The 20,092-nt window shown below is 38.9% G+C and overlaps 1 protein-coding gene across 4 annotated transcripts in view; it reads right to left on the bottom strand.

The window, feature by feature from the left end:
- VEPH1 (ventricular zone expressed PH domain containing 1) overlaps positions 1-20,092 on the bottom strand; it is a 287,956-nt gene that overhangs the window by 235,225 nt on the left and 32,639 nt on the right. For all 4 annotated transcript variants that reach the window (XM_025289274.3, XM_025289293.3, XM_025289289.3 and 1 more), the window contains exon 3: positions 7,427-7,642. In XM_025289274.3, coding sequence (XP_025145059.3) covers positions 7,427-7,642 — 216 coding nt within the window. The remainder of the gene's footprint in view (positions 1-7,426; positions 7,643-20,092) is intronic.

The raw sequence follows: 20,092 nt of genomic DNA, 5'->3' as shown, positions 1-20,092 counted from the left end.
ACTGCATGGACAGAGGAGCCTGGTGGGTACAGTCCATGGGGTCACAAAGATTTGGACAGGACTGAGCAACTAAGCTTCCCTGGTGGCTCAGATGGTAAAGCGTCTGCCTGCAATATGGGAGACTTGAGTTCAATCCCTGGGTCAGGAAGATCCCCTGGAGAAGGAAATGGCAACCCACTCCAATTCTCTTGCCTGGAAAATTCCATGGATGGAGGAGCCTGGTAGGCTACAGTCCATGGGGTTGCAAAGAGTTGGACATGACTGAGCGACTTCATGCATGAGCAACTAAGCACAGCACAGCATATACACTATCTACAAAAGACCCACTTCAGATCCAGAGACATAAGCAGACTGAAAGTGAGGTGGGTAGAATAAGAAATTCCACCCAAATGAAAATCAAAAGAAAGCTGTAGAAGTAATACTCATATCAGACAAAATAGACTTTAAAATAAAGACTATTATACAAGATATGAAAGGACACTACATAATGATCAAGGGATCAATCAAAGAAGACATAACAAACGTATATATTTATGCACTCAACAAAGGAGCACCTTAATACAAGGCAAATGCTAACAGCCATAAAAGTGGACATTGACAGCAATAAAATAATAGTAGGCGATTTTAACACTCCACTTACACCAATGGATAGATCATTCAAACCAAAAAATTAATGAGGAAACATAAGCCTTAAATGACACATTAGACCAGATAGAGTTAGCTGATATTTATAGGACATTCCATTTGAAAGCAGCAAAATACACTTTCTTCTCAAGTGCACACAGAACACTCTCCAGGATAGATCATACCTTGGGTCACAAATCAGCCTTGGTAAGTTTAAGAAAACGGAAATCATGTCAAGCATCTTTTCTGACTGCTCTGAGATCAGAAATCAATTGCAGTGAAAAAAACTGTAAAAAACACAAACACATGTAGGCTAAATGATATGTTACTAAACAACCAAGAGATCACTGAAGAAATCAAAGAGGAAATAAAAAAATTCCTAGAAACAAAAGACAATGAACATATGATGACCCCACAACTATGGGATGTAGCAAAAGAAGTTCTAAGAGGGACGTATATAGCAATACAATCCTACTTCAAGAAACAAAGAAAATCTCACATAAACTAACCTTACACCTAAACCAACTAGAAAAAGAACATACAAAACCCAAAGTTAGTAGAAGGAAAGAAATCATAAAGATGAGAGCAGAAATAAATGAAATAAAAATGAAGAAAACAAGAGCAAAAATCAATGAAACTAAATGCTGGTTCTTTGAGAAGATAAACAAAATCAATAAACCTTTGGCCAGACTCATCAAAAAGTAAGGAGAGGACTCAAGTCAAAATTAGAAATGAAAAAGAAGTCACAACTGACACTGAAGAAATACAAAGGATCATAAGGGACTACTACAAGCAACTATATGCCAACAAAATGGACAACCTGGAAGAAATGGACAAATTCTTAGAAAAACACAGCCTTTGAGGACTAAACCAGGAAGAAACAGAAAATATGAAAAGACTGTTTACAAGTAATGAAATTGAAACTGTGATTCAAAATCTTCCAACAAATAAAAGTCCAGGACCAGGTGGTTTCACAGGCAAATTCTAGCAAACATTTAGAGAAGAGCTAACACCTATCCTTCTCAAACTCTTTTTAAAAACTGCAAAGGGAGGAATACTTCCAAGCACATTCTATGAGGTCACCATCACCCTGATGTCTTTATCTCTTTGACAAGAGATTTCACAAAGAAAAGAAAATAACAGGCCAATATATATGATGACCATAGATGTAAAAATCCTCAACAAAATACTAGGAATCCAAATCCAACAACATACTAAAAGAATCATACACTATGATCAAGTGGAATTTATCCCAGGCATGTATGAGTTCTTTAATATATGTGAATCAATCAGTAGGCTAGAACACACTAATAAACTGAAGAATAAAAACCATTTGATCATCTCAATAGATGCATAAAAAGCTTTTGACAAAATTCAACACCCATTGTGATTAAAAAAAAACTAACATAATAAAGGCCTTATATGACAAATGCACAGCTAACATTCTCAATGGTGAAAAACTGAAAGCATTTCCTTTAAGATCAGGAACACTTCAAGGCTGTCCACTCCTGCCACTATTAGTCAACACAGTTTTGAAAGTCCTAGCTAGGGCAATCAGAGAAATAAAGAAATAAACAAATCCAAACTGGAAAAGAAGAAGTAGAACTGTCACTGTTTGCAGATTACATGATATTATGCATAGAAAAACCCTAAAGACATCATCAGAAAACTACAAGATTTAATCAATGAATTTAGTAAAATTGTAGGATACAAAATTAATGCACAGAAATCTCTTGCATTCCTATATACTTACAATGAAAGATAAGAAAGAGAAATTAAGTAAACAACCTCTTTTATCATTACAACAAAAAGAATAAAATACCTAGGAATAAATTTACCTAAGGAGGCAAAAGACCTGTACTCAGAAATCTGTAAGATACTGATAAAAGAAATCAAAGACAACACAAACAGATAGAGAGAGAAACCATGTTCTTGGACTGGAACAATCAATATTGTGAAAGTGTCTGTACTACCCAAAGCAATCTATAGGTTCAATGTAATCCGTATCAAATTTCCAATGGCATTTTTCACAGAATTAAAACAAAAAATTTTATAATTTGTATGGAAACACAGAAGACCATGTATAGCCAAAGCAATTTTGAGAAAGAAAAATGGAGCTAGAGGAATAAGGCTCTTTACTTCAGACAGTACTACAAAGCTACATTGATTAAGACAGTATGGTGTTGGCACAAAAACAGAAATATAGATCAATGGAATAGGATAGAAAGTCCAGAGGAAAAAAAACATACTCCTAAGGTCATCTAATCTACGACAAAGGAGGCTGGAATATACAATGGAAAAAAAAACAGTCTCTTCAATAAGTGGTACTGGGAAAATTGTTCAGCTATATGTAAAAGAATGAAATTAGAATACTCTATAATACAATACACAAAAATAAACTCAAAATGGATTAAAGACCTAAATGTAAGGGCAGACACTATAAAACTCTTAGAATGAAAACACAGGCAGAACATTCTTTAACATACATCACAGCAAGATCTCTTTTGACCTACCTCCTACAGTAATGAAAATAAAAATGAAAGTAAATAAATGGCACCTAATTAAACTTAAAAGCTTTTGCATAGCAAAAGAAACCAGGAACAAGGCCAAAAAACAACTCTCAGAATGGGAAAAAATGTTTGCAAATGAAGCAACTGACAAGGAATTAAGCTCCAAAATATATGAACAGCTCATTTAGCTCAAAAAAAAAAAAAAAAAAAATCCCAATTTTCTCCAAAGAAAACAAATAGATGGCCAACAAACACATGAAAAGATGTTCAACATCACTACTTATTAGAGAAATGCAAATAAAAACTACAATGAAGTATCACCTCACACAAGTCAGAATGGCTTTTATCAAAGAATCTATAAACAATAAATGCTGGAGAGGATGTGGAGAAAAAGGAACCCTCTTGCACTGAAGGTGGGAATGTAAATTGCTACAGTCACTATGGAAACAGTATGGAGGTACCTTAAGAAACTAAAAATAGAACTTCCATATGACCCAGCAATCCCACCACTGAGCAAAGAAAATCATGATTCAAAAGGATATATGCACCTCAGTGTTCATTGCAGCACTTATATATATAATTCTGGCTTATATATAATAGCCAGAACATAGAATCAACCTAAATGCCCATTACTAGAGAATGGATAAAGAAGATGTGGTACATATACACAATGGACAATTACTCAGCCATAAAAATGAACAAAATTATATAATTTGAAGATGTGGCTGGACCAAGAGACTGTCATACAGAGTGAAGTCAGAAAAACACATATTGTATATTAATGCATGTATGTGAAATCTGGAAAATGGCATAAACGATCTTATTTGCAAAAGAGAAATAGAGACACAGACGTAGGGAACAAATGTATGGACACTAAGTGGGGAAAATGGTGAATGGGATGAATTTGGAGATTGTGATTAACATATATATATATTACTATGTATAAAACAGACAATGAATGAGAACCTACTATATAGCTCAGGGAACTCAGTGCTCTATGGTGACCTAAATGGGAAGGAAATCCAAAAAAGAGGGAATATATGGCTGATTCACTTTGCTGTACAACCAAAACGGACACAGCATTGTAAAGCAACTATATCCCAATAATAAATAAATAAAAGTAATGTTCCTATATGAAACAACCTTCTCTCTGTGGCCAGGAGGACCATAGATAATAATATACCAAGATGTACTGGGAAAGTGCACTGAGATGGTTGTTAGGCTGCTAGCCTGACTCCTCCAGCAACATAAGCCTCAGTGAAAGTGGAAGGTGAAAGTCTCTTTGCAATCCACAATGCCACACCAAATCAGAGAAGACTATTTGGGTTTTAAAACCATTACATGCCAATAAAAACAGAAACATAGATCAATGGAACAAGATAGAAAGCCCAGAGATAAACCATGCACCTATGGACACCTTATCTTTGACAATGGAGACAAGAATATACAGTGGGGCAATGATAGTCTCTTCAAAAAGTGGTGTTGGAGAACTGGATACGTGAACCTTTACACGTATCCAACTACATGTAAAAGAATGAAATTAGAACACTTCCTAACACCATACACAAAAATAAACTCAAAACGGATTAAAGACCTAAATATAAGACCAGAAACTATAAAAACTCTTAGAAGAAAATATAGACAGAACCCTCTATGACATAAATCATAGCAAGCTCCTCTAGACCCACCTCCTAGAATAATCAAAATAAAAACAAAAATAAACAAGTGGGATCTAATTACATTTAAAAGCTTTTTCACAGCAAAGGAAACTATAAAGTGAAAAGAAAGCCCTCAGAATGAGAGAAAATAATAGCAAATGAAACAACTGACAAAGGATTAATTTCCAAAATATATAAGTAGCTCATATAACTCAATACCAGAAAAACAAACAACCTAATCAAAAAGCAGGCAAAAGACATAAACAGACATTTCTCCAAAGAATACATACATATACTTAATAAACACATGAAAAGATGTTCAACATTGTTTATTATTAGAGAAATGCAAATCAAAACTAAAAGGGATATCACCTCACACTGGCCATCATCAAAAAACCACAAACCACAAGGCTGGAAAAGGTGTGGAGAAAAGGGAACCTTCTGGCACAGCAGGTGGGAACATAAATTGATAAAGCCACTATGAAGACAGTATGGAGATTCCTTAAAAAACTAGGAATAAAACTACCATGTGTGTGTTAATCACTCAGTCATGTCCGACCCTTTGTAACCCTTTGGACTGTAGCTCACCAGGCTCTTCTGCCCATGGAAGTCTCCAGGCAAGAATACTGGAGTGGGAAGCCATTCTCTTTTTTAGGGAATCTTCTTGACCCAGGGATCAAACCCAGATCTTCTGCATTGCAGGCAGATTCTCTACCATCTGAGCCACCAGTGAAGCCCAAAACTACCATATGACCCAGAAATACCACTTCTAGGCATAGACCCTGAGGAAACCAAAACTGAAAAAGACACATGCACCCCAACGTTCACTGCAGAACTATTTACAGTAGCGAGGACATAGAGGCAAACTAGAGGTCCATCGACAGACAAATGGGTAAACAAGCTGTGGTATATATATACTATGGAATACTATTCCGCCATAAAAAAGGAACACATTTGAGTTAGTTCTAATGAGGTGGATGAACCTAGAGACTATTATACAGAGTGAAGTAAGTCAGAAAGAGAAAAACAAATATATATTAACACACATACATGGAATCTAGAAAGATGGTACTGATGAACCTATTTGCAAGGCAGCAATGGAGATGCAGACATAAAGAACAGACTTATGAACCCAGGCGGGATTGCTGGGAGGAAGGAGAGGGTGAGATGAATGGAGAGAGTAGCATTGAAGCATAAATACTACCATATGTAAAACAGATACCCAAATTTGCTATATGACTCAGGGAACTCAAACCAGGGCTCTGTAATAACCTAGAAGGGTGGGAAAGGCTGGGAAGTGGGAGGGAGGTTCAAGATGGAGGGGACATATGTATATCTGATTCATGTTGATGTATGGCAGAAATGAAACCAACAGTGTAAAGCAATTATCCTTCAACCAAAAATAAACAAATTTTAAATAAACCGTTACATTCTAAGACCATGTCTTTGTTGAACCTAGTAGACAGACAGTGCTAATTAATTGTTTATTATTAATATAGCCTTTCAGTAAAATAGAATCAGTGGAACCACTACTCCAGCATGCTAATTAATTCTGCGTAAAAAGAAGGGATAATCTCTACTTTAAAACATTGTGTTCAGTCACTCAGTTGTGTCCAACTCTTTGCAACCTCATGGACTGTAGCTCTCCAGGCTCCTCTCTGTCCATGAGGATTCTCCAGGCAAGAATACTGGAGTGGTTGCCAAGTCCTCCTCCAGGAATCTTCCCAACCCAGGGGTCAAACCCAGGTCTCCAGCATTGCAGGCAGATTCTTTACCATCTGAGCCACCAGGGAAGCACAAGAATACTGGAATGGGTAGCCTATACCATCTCCAGAGGATCTTCCCGACTCAGGAATTGAACCAGGCTCTTCTGCATTGCAGCTGGATTCTTTACCAGCTGAGCTACCAGAGAAGCTCACTTTAAAACATTAATCATGGAAAGTAAACTGAAATGTGGCCAGAAAAAAAAAAAAAAAAAGAAATGCCCATCAATATTACTGGTTGGTAAAATTTGTAAAATTTTATAAGGAGGAAACTGTGGCTTAGAAATCACGTGACTTGGCCAACATTTCAATTTTACATAATTAGTTTGTGATTGAGCCAAAATTCCAAAGTCATGTTTATGCCAGCAGGAAGAATTTGAATACAGTTGGAAGAGGCAGATATCATCATGGAAAATTCACAGTATATATAGAAATGCACTTTACAATGACTTAGCCACTGCTCCCCACATATTCCAAGCTCATTATCCCTCAATTCAGAGGTTACCCCCTCTTTGGGTCTCCTTGGATGAAAAAGAGCTCTCCTTTTCTTAATTTTCCAATATTCCTCATTCAGATCTGGACACACAGTGCTTTATTGTTAGCTTTTTATACGTACATGTCTTGTCTCTCCAAATAGACTAGAGCTTGCTTACTTCGAATTCCCCACAGCGTGTCTTGCTGAGTGGGGGCTCAGTAGAACCTTCTTAGATTATTAATTACCAGTCTGCTCGGCTTAGCTATTGATGGTTTGTGGTGTCTTTTTACAGTATCTGAACACTACAGAAACACTGGCTCTTGGTTCAGAGACACCACGTGTTCAACTAAGCTGCCAAGCCAGTATCAAATAGCATGATGCTGAACACAGACATACCTGTAAAATGCAACTCATGATATCAGATGCGATTTTTGCATGGGGAGTGTCTTCATCTTTCCCAGAGGGCCTCAGGTTGTGTTCCAAGCAGGAGTCCCAGAGCCCCACAAGGGCCTTTGCATGCTTTTCAATCGACTCTGTCTCTCTGATGGCTGTTGTAATTCGTGTGATACAGATTTCAACCACTGCTTGGTCATTGTTATTGGTTTGGTAATCCTGTTTGAAAGAACAGCTTCATGTTAAATACCACTCTGGAAAATTACCCTTCAAAGAACCTACAAAATATGAGTTCAATCATATAGCAAATGGGTTTGCCACATTGTGGCTAAGGCATAAGGTTGTAAAACCCAATAAAAGACCTTCTTCCTTGGAGATAAGAACCTTGTGGACGAGGTAGATTTGCAAACCTGCTAAAATGGAGCAGGTTTGTACTATCACAGATACACAGACAGGGAGCTTAATTATTCACTTGCAAGCAGGTTCAAATTTCATGCTATTTTAAAGTTCATTAGAGGTGAGGGTTTACTTTTGGCTCTGATACTTCAGCAACTTTTGTGAAATGTTTCACTTACCCTACAATTTCTCCTCACAAGCTTTCTCTTTCTGTACACAACAGAAATCTTTTCAGCTCTCCCTTTTCAATTAAAATAACCACCAAATCCTTTAAAGTATTCCCCAACCAAATTTCCCTCTGTTCCCCTGTTTTAATTCTTCCTTAAATACCTAATCATCTTTACTGAGCAAAAATATGATCTTATAAAACACCTAAATATGAAAACGAGGCCCATCACTTTATTTATTTATTTTTTTGGAATGAAAATATTTTATTTTATTTTTTAACTTTACAATATTGTATTGGTTTTGCCATATATCGAAATGAATCCGCCACAGGTATACATGTGTTCCCCATCCTGAACCCTCCTCCCTCCTCCCTCCCCATACCATCCCTCTGGGTCGTCCCATCACTTTAATTTGGAAAATTGGCCTGACTGTGAACTCTGTGTGGTGGATTAACTCTTACACTGTCATGTACCATTAGAGCCAGACACTGATGGGGCTCTTCTGTCCAACTGTAAGTTCCAGCTTGATCTTTTTTCTATTACAACTAATGTTGCAGTAAACATCTTAGGCATGAAACCGTCTCCATGATGTAGATTATGTATAGGCTAGATTCTTCAGAAGCGGAAATTTCTGAGACAAAACTCAGGAACATTTTAAGGCTTGTGATACACACAGCCAAACTATTTTCCAGAAAGGTCTTACTAATTTATACTTCCATCAGCTGGGTGAAAGCAAGCTTAGCCCATTGTGCCTTTGCAAGAACAGAGTATTTTTAATTTTTGGTAATTTTATACCTGAAAAACAGTATCTCATCACTATTTTCCTTGGAATTTCTTGATCAGAAGTAAGGTAGAATGTTTTCAACATCTTTATTTGACATTTGTATTTCCTTCTTTGGGAATTGCCCACTGTACCCCATGTCTATTTTTCCTTAGATGACTTCATTTTTTTTTTTTTTTTTGGCTTTTCTTTGGTGAAATAATATTTTTTCTATCAAGGATATTAAGTCAGCTTTTGACATACTGGTTGTGAATATGTTTCCATGTTACATTATTTTTAGACTTTTTTTCTATTATTTATTGACATGCTAAGGTTTTATTTTTTTTTAATTTTATTTTATTTTTAAACTTTACATAACTGTATTAGTTTTGCCAAATATCAAAATGAATCCGCCACAGGTATACATGTGTTCCCCATCCTGAACCCCCCTCCCTCCTCCCTCCCCATTCCATCCCTCTGGGTCGTCCCAGTGCACCAGCCCCAAGCATCCAGTATCGTGCATCGAACCTGGACTGGCAACTTGTTCCATACATGATATTTTACATGTTTCAATGCCATTCTCCCAAATCTTCCCACCCTCTCCCTCTCTCACAGAGTCCATAAGACTGTTCTATACATCAATGTCTCTTTTGCTGTCTCATACACAGGGTTATTGTTACCATCTTTCTAAATTCCATATATATGCGTTAGTATACTGTATTGGTGTTTTTCTTTCTGGCTTACTTCACTGTATAATAGGCTCCAGTTTCATCCACCTCATTAGAACTGATTCAAATGTATTCTTTTTAATGGCTGAATAATACTCCATTGTGTATATGTACCATAGCTTTCTTATCCATTCATCTGCTGATGGACATCTAGGTTGCTTCCATGTCCTGGCTATTATAAACAGTGCTGTGATGAACATTGGGGTACACGTGTCTCTTTCCCTTCTGGTTTCCTCAGTGTGTATGCCCAGCAGTGGGATTGCTGGATCATAAGGCAGTTCTATTTCCAGTTTTTTAAGGAATCTCCACACTGTTCTCCATAGTGGCTGTACTAGTTTGCATTCCCACCAACAGTGTAAGAGGGTTCCCTTTTCCATGCTAAGGTTTTAAATAGCCAAATCTGTCAATCTTTGGGACTTTTTTTTTATTTTTTAACTGGAAATTTAAGTTCATTAAATTATGTTTTTAAAAGATAATACATGAACATGATACAAAAATAAAAGAGATACAAAGAAAAGATTTTCAGTGAAAACTCTGTCTCCATCTCAGTTCCCTTTCCTGGGGAAACCATGCTCACCATTTCTCATATTTGACAAGAAAAGTCCAAGTTCATAATAAATATCCATCTACACTCACTCCTTTCTTTCTTTGTGATTCCTTTAATAGCTTTTTAAATTTCACATTTTCTTTATTCATATATTTAATAAAAATTTACCTGAACTTTTTCTACACTAAAAGAAAATTTAACAAAACACTTAATGTTTAATATTTCAGAAATTAATCTTTTAACCATTCACTTAGCCCTTGAGTCTATCTGGCATTAATGGAAGTAAGATGTACATTTTCTACAAAGTAGTTAATCTAATTTTTCCATCATTATTTACTGAATAATTCATTTCCTAGTAACTGTCTTATGTACATATCAGGTTCTATTTCAGGGCTGTCTTTTCTGTTTGTTCAATTTTTCAATTCTACAATACTAATTTTGTTATTTTCTTCATGTAAGTTCCACATATTTTTAAAAGGTGCTTCCTAGTATATTTTATGTCTCTATTGTTGCTGTAAACAAAATCTTTGTTTTCCTCATTAGAACTTTTAATGAATTATTGCTCATTATGTCAGCCTACATCATTTTTGTATTTATTTTTTGTTGCTTTTGCTCCTCACTAAGTACTTATTGTTCATAGGCTTGCCTCCATTAAAGCCACAGCAGTGTTACCTACACACAAACCTTGCTGTACAGCCCCCACTGAGGGGCTCCAGCCCTGGGTCCTTGGGGAGCTGAGGCCTGGCCATGCTGCTGGATGGCTCAGGATCCGTCAGTCTGGCCTGGTTCTCTAATCCTGCCAGCAGCTCCCCACCCCACTTGGATTGCGCCAGTGGGGAAGGGAAGGGGAAGGACTGGAAGGAGGAAAGCAGGTCAGGCTCTGGCCTCTCTCCACACTGTCCTGGCTCTTCTGTGGCTGCCCTGCTGCTGGGCTACACTGTAGGCTCCTGTCTGAGCTGGGAAACTGAGGCAGGCCACCAAGTCCTCCTCTGTCCCGACAGAAGGCACTGTGAGTCCACCCTAATGCAGAAGGCACCATTCTGCCTCCCTTCTAGGAATAAGAATCCTGCTCCAGCTGCCAGGAAGCCATTTTGGGGGAAAATGGTCTCTCTTCTGGGCCTAAAAGCTCATTTCCTGCCTCTGGCAGTGGCCCGTGTAAATGTAGCACCTGCCACACCTCAGGTCTTGCTGAAGAGCCCGGGTGCCACATACAGGTGGACACCCTGAGGAGAGTGAGTTCACGTGTAGCCACCAGCAAGCTAGGAAACCGTGCAAGATGTGCCTTGGCCCGCGGGCTCCAGAACCACCTGAAAACACTGCTCTGTGTTCACCTCCTGTAATGAATATCTGCTCTCCCAGGCATAATTTGAATAAATGAAGTTACACTCCAAGGATCCTCAAAAGCAAATATTACAACACCGCGTGGCTATTTCCAGGACTAGAAAGAATGAGGCTCTGATCCTGGGACCACGGTGGCTGAGTTTAGGTAAGGGGAAGTCCCGTGAGCAGTAAGTTGTCTTGCACACTTACCTGAAGACCACAGATGCTGGGAGGCCTTCCACATTCCAGTTGAACTGAAGGAAAATGGGTACACAGGCTCAGGCCAGCACTGCTGTCCACTGCCTGCCCCTCTGTTCCCCACCACCTCATCCCAGACCACCAGGACCCAGAAAGGTCACTGTGGAACCCTCACTACCTGCCTGCCAAGCATCCGGCTCAGATCAGTAACCATCATTCTTGTCTGTTTTTCAGAAGTGACAGGCCTGGTGTGGGGCTGAGCCAGAGAGCAGGGTTTCCTTCCAGAATCCACTTCCTTATGGCATCTGGAAGGTCTGGCGGACACAGCTCAGGTCAAGTCCTCTCCAGCTGGATTTTGAGGTTGGAAGATGCTGGACCCCTGACGGGTGGCCCCTCACTCAGGCCATGCTGCTGCTCAGTGCACTGCGAAGTCTTGCACACTGTCCTTCAGAGTCCAGCAGGTGTCTTCCTGTGTCTGTTTCTCCAGCGCCGCTCTAGCTGCAGCTCGGTCTGCGGCTCCCGCCGCTCGCAGGCCTGTGGCTCCCGCTGCTTGCAGGCCTGCAGCTGGTGCTGGGCCTTGTCCCGGAGGTCAAGTGCAGCCTTAGCTCACTGCTTCCAGAGCAGGGCACTGCACAGCTGGCAGCTTGTACTGGATGTAGGCTCTGGCAGATGGTGGCGTACAGGCCAAGAGGGTGAGTTCCAGAGGGAATGGGTGCTGGTGTGGCCCCTGCTCGGCTGCAGCCCGCTTCATCTTCCTGGCACCCAGGGGCTCCAGGAGGTCTGAGAAGGCACTGCTGAGGCCAGTAATTTATATCTATTAATCCCATACCCTTGATTTGTCCCTCCCCTCTTCCCTCTCCACTTTGGTAACCCCAAGTTTATTTTCTATGTCTGTGAGTTTGTTTCTGTCTTGTGTGTGTGTTCAGTCTCTCAGTTATGTCCAACTCTTTGCAACTCTTTGGACTGTACCCTCCAGGCTCCTCTGTCCATGGGATTTTTCAGGTAAGAATACTGGAGTGGGTTCTCATTTCCTCCTCCAGGGGATCTTCTCGACCTAGGGATCAAACATGTATCTCCTGCGTCTCCTTCATTGCAGGTGAATTCTTTATTGCTATCAGGGAAGCCCTCTGTCTTACATATATGTTCATTTGTATTTTTTTTTATATTCCACATATAAGTGATATTATATAGCATTTGTAGGGCTTCCCTGGTGGCTCAGATGGTAAAGAATCTGTCTGAAATGTGGGAGACCTGGGTAAAGAATCCGTCTGCAGGATATATAAGAAACACGGGTTCAGTCCCTAAGATCCCCTGGAGAAGGGCGTGGCAACCCACTCCAGTATTCTTGCCTGGAGAATCCCCATGGACAGAGAAGGCTGGCATGCTTCTGGGGTCACAAAAGAGTTGGACATGACTGGGCAACTAAGCATACGTATTATTTGTATTTCTCTGTGTGACTTGTTTCACTAAGCATAATATTCTCATTGGTTTTAATTGAATAGGAAAGAAGATTTTGTTGGCACTAATTTTCAAAATTTAATTGTTTGAACAAATTTTTGGATCTTAATTTAAAATTTAATTTAAAAAAATAGGAAATAAGAAAAAAGTCTCCCATTTCCCCTGCTCATTATTCTTCAACAAAGTGCTGAGTTATTACTTTCTTGTATATCCTTCCAAAGATTTTATATGCATATATTTGAGTAAATGTAGGTATGTATGTGTAGAAATACATGATACACATATATTCATACACATATACACTCCCCCACTCCTTATTTTATAGACAAATGGCAGCATAATGGACATACACATCTGCCTCTTGCTCTTTCACCTCATACTGAATCTTGGAAATCTTTTCAAACTGTCATATAGTTTCCCCATTCAGTTTTATGGTAAGACAGTATTCCAATGTAAGGTTGTACCATTTGTTTTTATTGTTCAGTTGCTAAGTCATGTCCAACTCTTTGCGACCCCATGGACTGTAGCCTGCCAGGCTCTTCTGTCCATGGAACTTCCCAGGCAAGAATACTGGAGTAGGTTGCCATTTCTTTCTCTAAGGGATCTTCCCGTCCCAGGGATCGAACCCACATCTGAGTCTTCTGCATTGGCAGGCAGATTCTTTATTACTGAGCCATCAGGGAAGCCCAAGGTTGTACCATAGTGTATTTAATTTGTCTCCTATTGATGACCATTTAGGCAGTTTCCAGTCTTTGGAATTACGAAAAATGTTGCATTGACTAACCTCATATGCAAGTTACTTCCCACTTACAGGAGCAATTGTATAGGACAAATTCCTTTAAGTGGAAGTAGATTTGTGTCTTTTCATTACACTTCTGTTTTATTTTTTTCTCTGGTTGCTATATCATTACCATTACTATTACTTCTGCTGCTGTTGCTGCTGCTACTACTACACAGGAGATATATAATCAGTTTGTATAGTTCTGAAAGAAAACTTCTGATGGTGTTTTTATTAAAATATTTTGACTAAAGGATAACACGTATTTATGATACTGAGTTTCCTATGTAACAACATAGCATGCCTCTCACCTGAAACTATCACAACATTGGTAATTGACTATACCCCAATACAAAATAAAAAGTTAAAGAAAAAAGAACAAAGCATGCCTCTCTACTTTTCAAGTCCATTTTTGTGTTCCTCAATAAGATTTTGAAGATTTCTTAGTCAAGGGCATGCAAATTTCTTAATGCAGATTGTTTATATATGTAGATACTTTATCTATTTTTTGGCACTCTAAATTGGTTTCTCTTGACCAGTATTTCCACTGATTATTATTATATAAAATCTACCAATTTCTGAACACGAATTTGATACCCTACCAATACACTGAATTCTTTTAATTGTTAAGAGTGTTTTAGTTGATTCTCTTGGATTTCCAGCTTTGTTATTGTGTTATTTGCACAATATGGTAATCTTACTTCCTTCTTTTTAAACTTTGTTGCTAATTTTACCTTTTTATTAATTGCTTTGTCTATAATCTCTATAAAAATTTAAAATAATTATATTACACTAGAATGTCTTGTATAATTCCTGACTTTAATGAAAATGCTCCTAGAATTTCTCTAGTAAGCATTTTATTGGATATTTTTTTGGGGGGTAAGATAGGTACATTTTATAAAGTCAAAATTTGACTGCTGTTAAGAGTATAGACCTACTTAGAGGTGGCTCTTGAAAGAAAACAGTAAGAGAAAATTCTCCCAATGGACACAGTTTCAGGCTGTATACTTGGTCATTAACTTTATATGGGAAAAGGAATGTATATGTAAGAGCTAAGAATCATAAGTGGTGGGAGATGTCTTGGCTGAATGGCCGAGGACCTGGAAGAAGGAAGATTGGGAGATCAGAGATAAGGAACACTGAGTTAGAAACATGTAGTTTGATACATAGGCTTTGGCACAAAGTATAGATATCTTTTTTATCCCATGTTAATGCCCATGAGAGCATTAACCACCAAAGAGGCACTAAAAACAAGCATATAGAATGGTTTAACCAGACGATATCAGTTTTATCATAGCCACTACAGTGTGCTCCCGGAGAAGGCAATGGCAACCCACTCTAGTACTCTTGCCTGGCAAATCCCATGGACGGAGGAGCTTGGTAGGCTGCAGTCCATGAGGTCGCTAGGAGTCGGACACGACTGAGCTACTTCACTTTCACGCATTGGAGAAGGAAATGGCAACCCACTCCAGTGTTCTTGCCTGGAGAATCCCAGGGACGGGGGAGCCTGGTGGGCTGCCGTCTCGGGGGTCGCACAGAGTTGGACATGACTGAAGAGACTTAGCAGCAGCACAGTGTGCTTCAATGGCTGCATGAATGGAGTTGCTTTGCTGTGAGGGATATAAGCTACCACCACCCAAAAGCATAAGATCCTATTCCCCAAGGTTGGTCTTCCCTAAGGTTGGTCTTGTTATTATTGTCATTGCCTAAGTGTGCAATCTGCTAGCAACATAGGTCAATGCTTAGTGCCCAAAATGGCACTATCCCTCGAGGAAGCCAATCAGTGATTTGGTGGCAATTTTTTTTTTACCTCAGATCTTTCCACTCTGAAAAAGACATCAATTTGGGGTAGGATGCAGTGGGAGGGAAGAGGGAGGTTCAAGGGGGATCAGACATACATATACCTATGACTGATTCATGCTGATGTATAGTAGAAGCCAACACAATAAAGCAATTATCCTCCAACTAAAAATAAATTTTAGAAGATGTCAATTTGTATCATGTAGAATTTACATGTAATCAGGGTTTGAGTTCGTCTTTCCTGCCCACAGATCTTAAGCTTCAGTCACTGTTTAAGGGATCACAGAGTATGTGATCTGCTGACACAGGAGCCCATGAACATTATGTCTGACCAAAGAATCACTTTACAGCAAGGAGCTCCAGCAGTAGGCACATGATCATGGAATTCACTTGTTCTTTTGCATATCATAACCTCTCCTCCTCTACTCTGAAACTGCTGGATTGATAGATCTATAGAACAAGCTTTTGAAGGAGCAACTCGGCCAAATACTCTATAAGGATGGGCCACAATTCCCCAACAAGTAATATATATATATATACATACTAAAATGATGACTGTGTGGCATGGTGATGAATTCACTATAGGCAGAAGACACAGGGCTTCCCAGGTGGCACTAGTGGTAAAGAACCCATCTGCCAATGTAGGATACATAAGAGGTGTGGATCCAATTCCTTGGTTGAGAAGATCCCCTGGAGGAGAAGATGGCAACCCACTCAAGTATTCTTGGCTAGAGAACCCCATGGACAGAGGCGCCTCACCAGCCCCAGCCCCTGGGGTCGCAGAGTTGGACACAACTAGAGTGACATAGCATGCACACACACGTGCAGAATACACAAGCCTGGGAACCCAGTCACTCCAGGCTTCCATGACAAGAGACCAGCAGAAAACAAAAGGAGTCACCATCCTGGCAAAGGTAACTGACTACTGCATTAGGAGGAAGTTGGGTGGCTGCTACACGATGAGGGCATCTATAGGCACTGCCTTGACCAATTTTGATGTAAATGGACAATGGAGCAGTCACAACCTGAGAAGGGCATGGACACCAGGGTCTCAGATCCCTCAGGAAAAAGCATCTGAGCCACCCAACTAAGAAGCAGCTTAAATCAGCAGAGGTGCTAGCTGAAGATGAGGAAAATCTAGACTAGGCGATAGAGGAGGAAGACCATATTAATTTTCCCGTTGCTGCTGTAATAAATTATCACATACTTAGAAGCTCAAGAATTTGTGTTGACAAATTAATTTTCTTACAGTTCTGGAGGTAAAAAAGTTGCAAATGAGTCTCACTGGGCTAAAGCAGTGATAGTTCCCTTGGAGGCTCTGAGGAGAAAATCCCCTTTTCTTTCTTCTACAGGTTATCTGAATTCCTTGACTCATGGCCTTCATGAGCCTCTGTCTTCAAAGTACGTCACTCCAAACTCTGCTTGCATGATTCTATTTCCTTCTTCTGTCTCTTTTTTGCTTCCCTATATGTATTACATCCTAGAATGTGTTACATCCCAGAATGTATCTTCCCTAAAATGTATTACATCTGAAAAATCCCTTTTGCCATATAAGATAAAATTCACAGGTTCTGGGGTTTAGAACGTGGACATCTTTGTGCTCTGCTGTGCTCAGTCATGTCTGCCTCTTTATGGCCCCTTGGACTGTAGCCTGCCGGACTCCTCTGTCCAGTGAAATTCTCCAGGCAAGAATACTGGAGTGGGTTGCCATTTCCTCCTCTAGGAGATCTTCCTGACTCAGGGATCGAACCCGAGTCTTCTGCATTGGCAGGTGGATTCTTTACCATAGGCACCATCTGGAAAGCCCAGAAAAACCATTATTCAGCCAGTACTGAGATGATGAGTACCAACTGCAGCCTTGATACACACTGGAGTGGTAGAGATCAGTCAGCATCTCCGAAAAGCAGTATCCACATGGGATGAAACTATTACATAAAGCAAATGAATTCAGATGGTGCCAGGGTAGACTGTACTGAAGATTATGCTACATTATCCAAATCTCCTGCTAGGACAAAGACGCTCATTTTCCCAGCTGCTGGCTCATAGCCAAGTCTGTCTGCCAAAACTGTCCTTGGACAAAGGAAATGGGCTCACCCAAGATTTTGTTTCTCCCTTGGAATAGTCATTTTAAATCAGGTCCCTGGGACTCAGTTACAACAGAATTTATATAGATGACATTGAGAAACACAGCAAACCATGCCGAAACAATCACTTAACAATAAATAGCAAAGAGAATTTCACTTGGAAGAAACAAGCCTCAGTAAAAGTTAAAGGTGCAATTTACTGAAAGTATATGGCATATGTATGTGTCTGGGTTCATGAACACAAAGATCTAATCATTTCCATGCTAAGAGAGTGCTGGATTATTAAGGAATTCTGAAAAAGGTGCCTTGGAATGAGGCTGGGATGTGCAGAATAGTGTCAGTGAGATTGTTGAGCCGAAGGCATATATTCTAACATTTCTAACAAGCAAAGTTAAGCAGCCATTATAAGGATAAATTGCTTCACAGTGGTTGTAAATTCAGCTAATATGTTAATATATTATGCATAGGTGAACCAGTTAGGAAACTTCTTATTGTTGTGAACATCTTAAAACTAATAATTTCTTATTCCATACCCTTAACTAAAAAAGTAAAGAGATTTTTCAGCTGGAAACTTTATATATTCAAATTCCTATGTCTGACATGAAGAAAAATTTATTCCCCCTGAATTAGTGGTTAACTGCTTCCTTCAGCAGATACTAAAAAAGACAAAAAAAAATTTTTTAAGAGAAACCCTTTTTAATTCTTTTAATGATGTAACTGAATAGTTTAAATTTTTTGGTGATGAATTGGCTTTGAAATTAGGTTTTCCTGATTCACATTCCAGGAAACACCCTTTTCCTACGAAATATATATGTGTACATATGTATGTGTTTATGTTTGAGTTCAACATTCAGTGAGTACCCATGCATATTAAAATGAATATCTTTCAAGGGCCATATCTATTTAATAACAAACTCATCAAGCTGAGTTTAGAGATTCATTCTCCCAGTGACCTGGTCATTGTCAATTTTAAAGTAATTTATCCTAAAGTGGTAGGTATGTCAAATGGAGGAGAAAGACAATGAAAAAGCCACGCAGTGCACTGCTCCAGGTTTGCTTATCAGAATGGATCACTCCAATTCGGCACAGACACTACACCCCCGCATCAGCATGCGTTAACCTTCTAGTCACCCTTCTCTGTGCTGTAAGCAGTCTTCAAGGAATGGCCCACTGGCAAAAGGGAAGGTGGAACCTTGGAAATAAAATGGTCAGTGATGGGAAGAGTGGATTTGGCGTGGAAGGAGAGGTTTGAGTGAGAAGAAGGAAATCATCTTATGGCAGAAGATGGGCCCTCCTTTAGAGAAGTATAAATAGTGGGTAAGAGCATGGGCTCTTGGGTCAGACTGCCCAGTTCAAAGCTATGTTCTGCTTTTATCAGCTCTGCATATGTGCATGCTCAGTCTTGGGCAATCACTTATCTCTGTGTAACTCAGTTGCCTAATCCTTAAAATTGGAATATTATTAATATTTACCTCCTATGACTATTGTGGGGATTAAATTAGGTAACATACAAGAAAAGGATTTACAATAATACCTGGCACATACTAAGAGTAGATAAAGGTTAGCTATTACTATTTTTATTACTTCTCTTAAGGATACCAGAACTTTGGGTTTATATATATAACAGACAGTCTTGGGTTTATAACTTACAGAGAGTTATAAATGTTTCCTTCTATGGTTACAATATTTATACATGTTTCTACAACCACTAAATAATAGCAAACAAACAAACAAAAAAAGACCACATAGTTACTCCCCTGTCATAGTCACAATCTACATAGGCATCCATACTAATAATCCTTTATATTTGCATCACTCCTTCCACTTTAAAAAACCACACCTATACACAACCTTATTTGTTTTATCATTCCAAGAATCTCCAAAGTCAATACACTAACAATAACAACAATAACAAAACCAAATGCTGCCCCAGATATAATACCACTGGGGCTCCCAGCAGAAGCAAACATAAAATTACTTTGAGGGATGAAACACTCAACCCTCAAGCCACTGAGTATTCACACAAGTAAAATCTTTATTTAAACACAAGTGAAAAACCCCAAATAATAAAACACTCAAGGAAATAAGCCATTATAAGCATATCAACAGATGAAATTCAGAGCAAAAATTCAAAAATTTCAGGTAATAAAATTATTGATCTCGTTATGCAATTATATGTTCAGAATGATTCAATGTATAAAGAAAAATTATTTTTATGGAAGAAGACCAAGTCACTTTAAAAAAGGCCTGAAAGATGGCAAAAAAGAACCAAACAAAACTTAGACTTGAAACCAAATGAAACTTGGATGTAAGCTAAATTCCAACTCAAAGAGACTGAATGGATTGGAATTTAGTACCAAGGAAACAAACCAAACAAACAAACAATGTATATTCTGTAGAAATGGAAAATACAAAAGATCAAGAGACATAGAA

The sequence above is a fragment of the Bubalus bubalis genome, chromosome 1 (assembly GCF_019923935.1).
Source record: "Bubalus bubalis isolate 160015118507 breed Murrah chromosome 1, NDDB_SH_1, whole genome shotgun sequence".
Lineage (NCBI taxonomy): Eukaryota > Metazoa > Chordata > Mammalia > Artiodactyla > Bovidae > Bubalus > Bubalus bubalis.
Note: the sequence above shows the minus strand (reverse complement) of the source record. Positions and strands in the feature narration are given on the sequence as shown.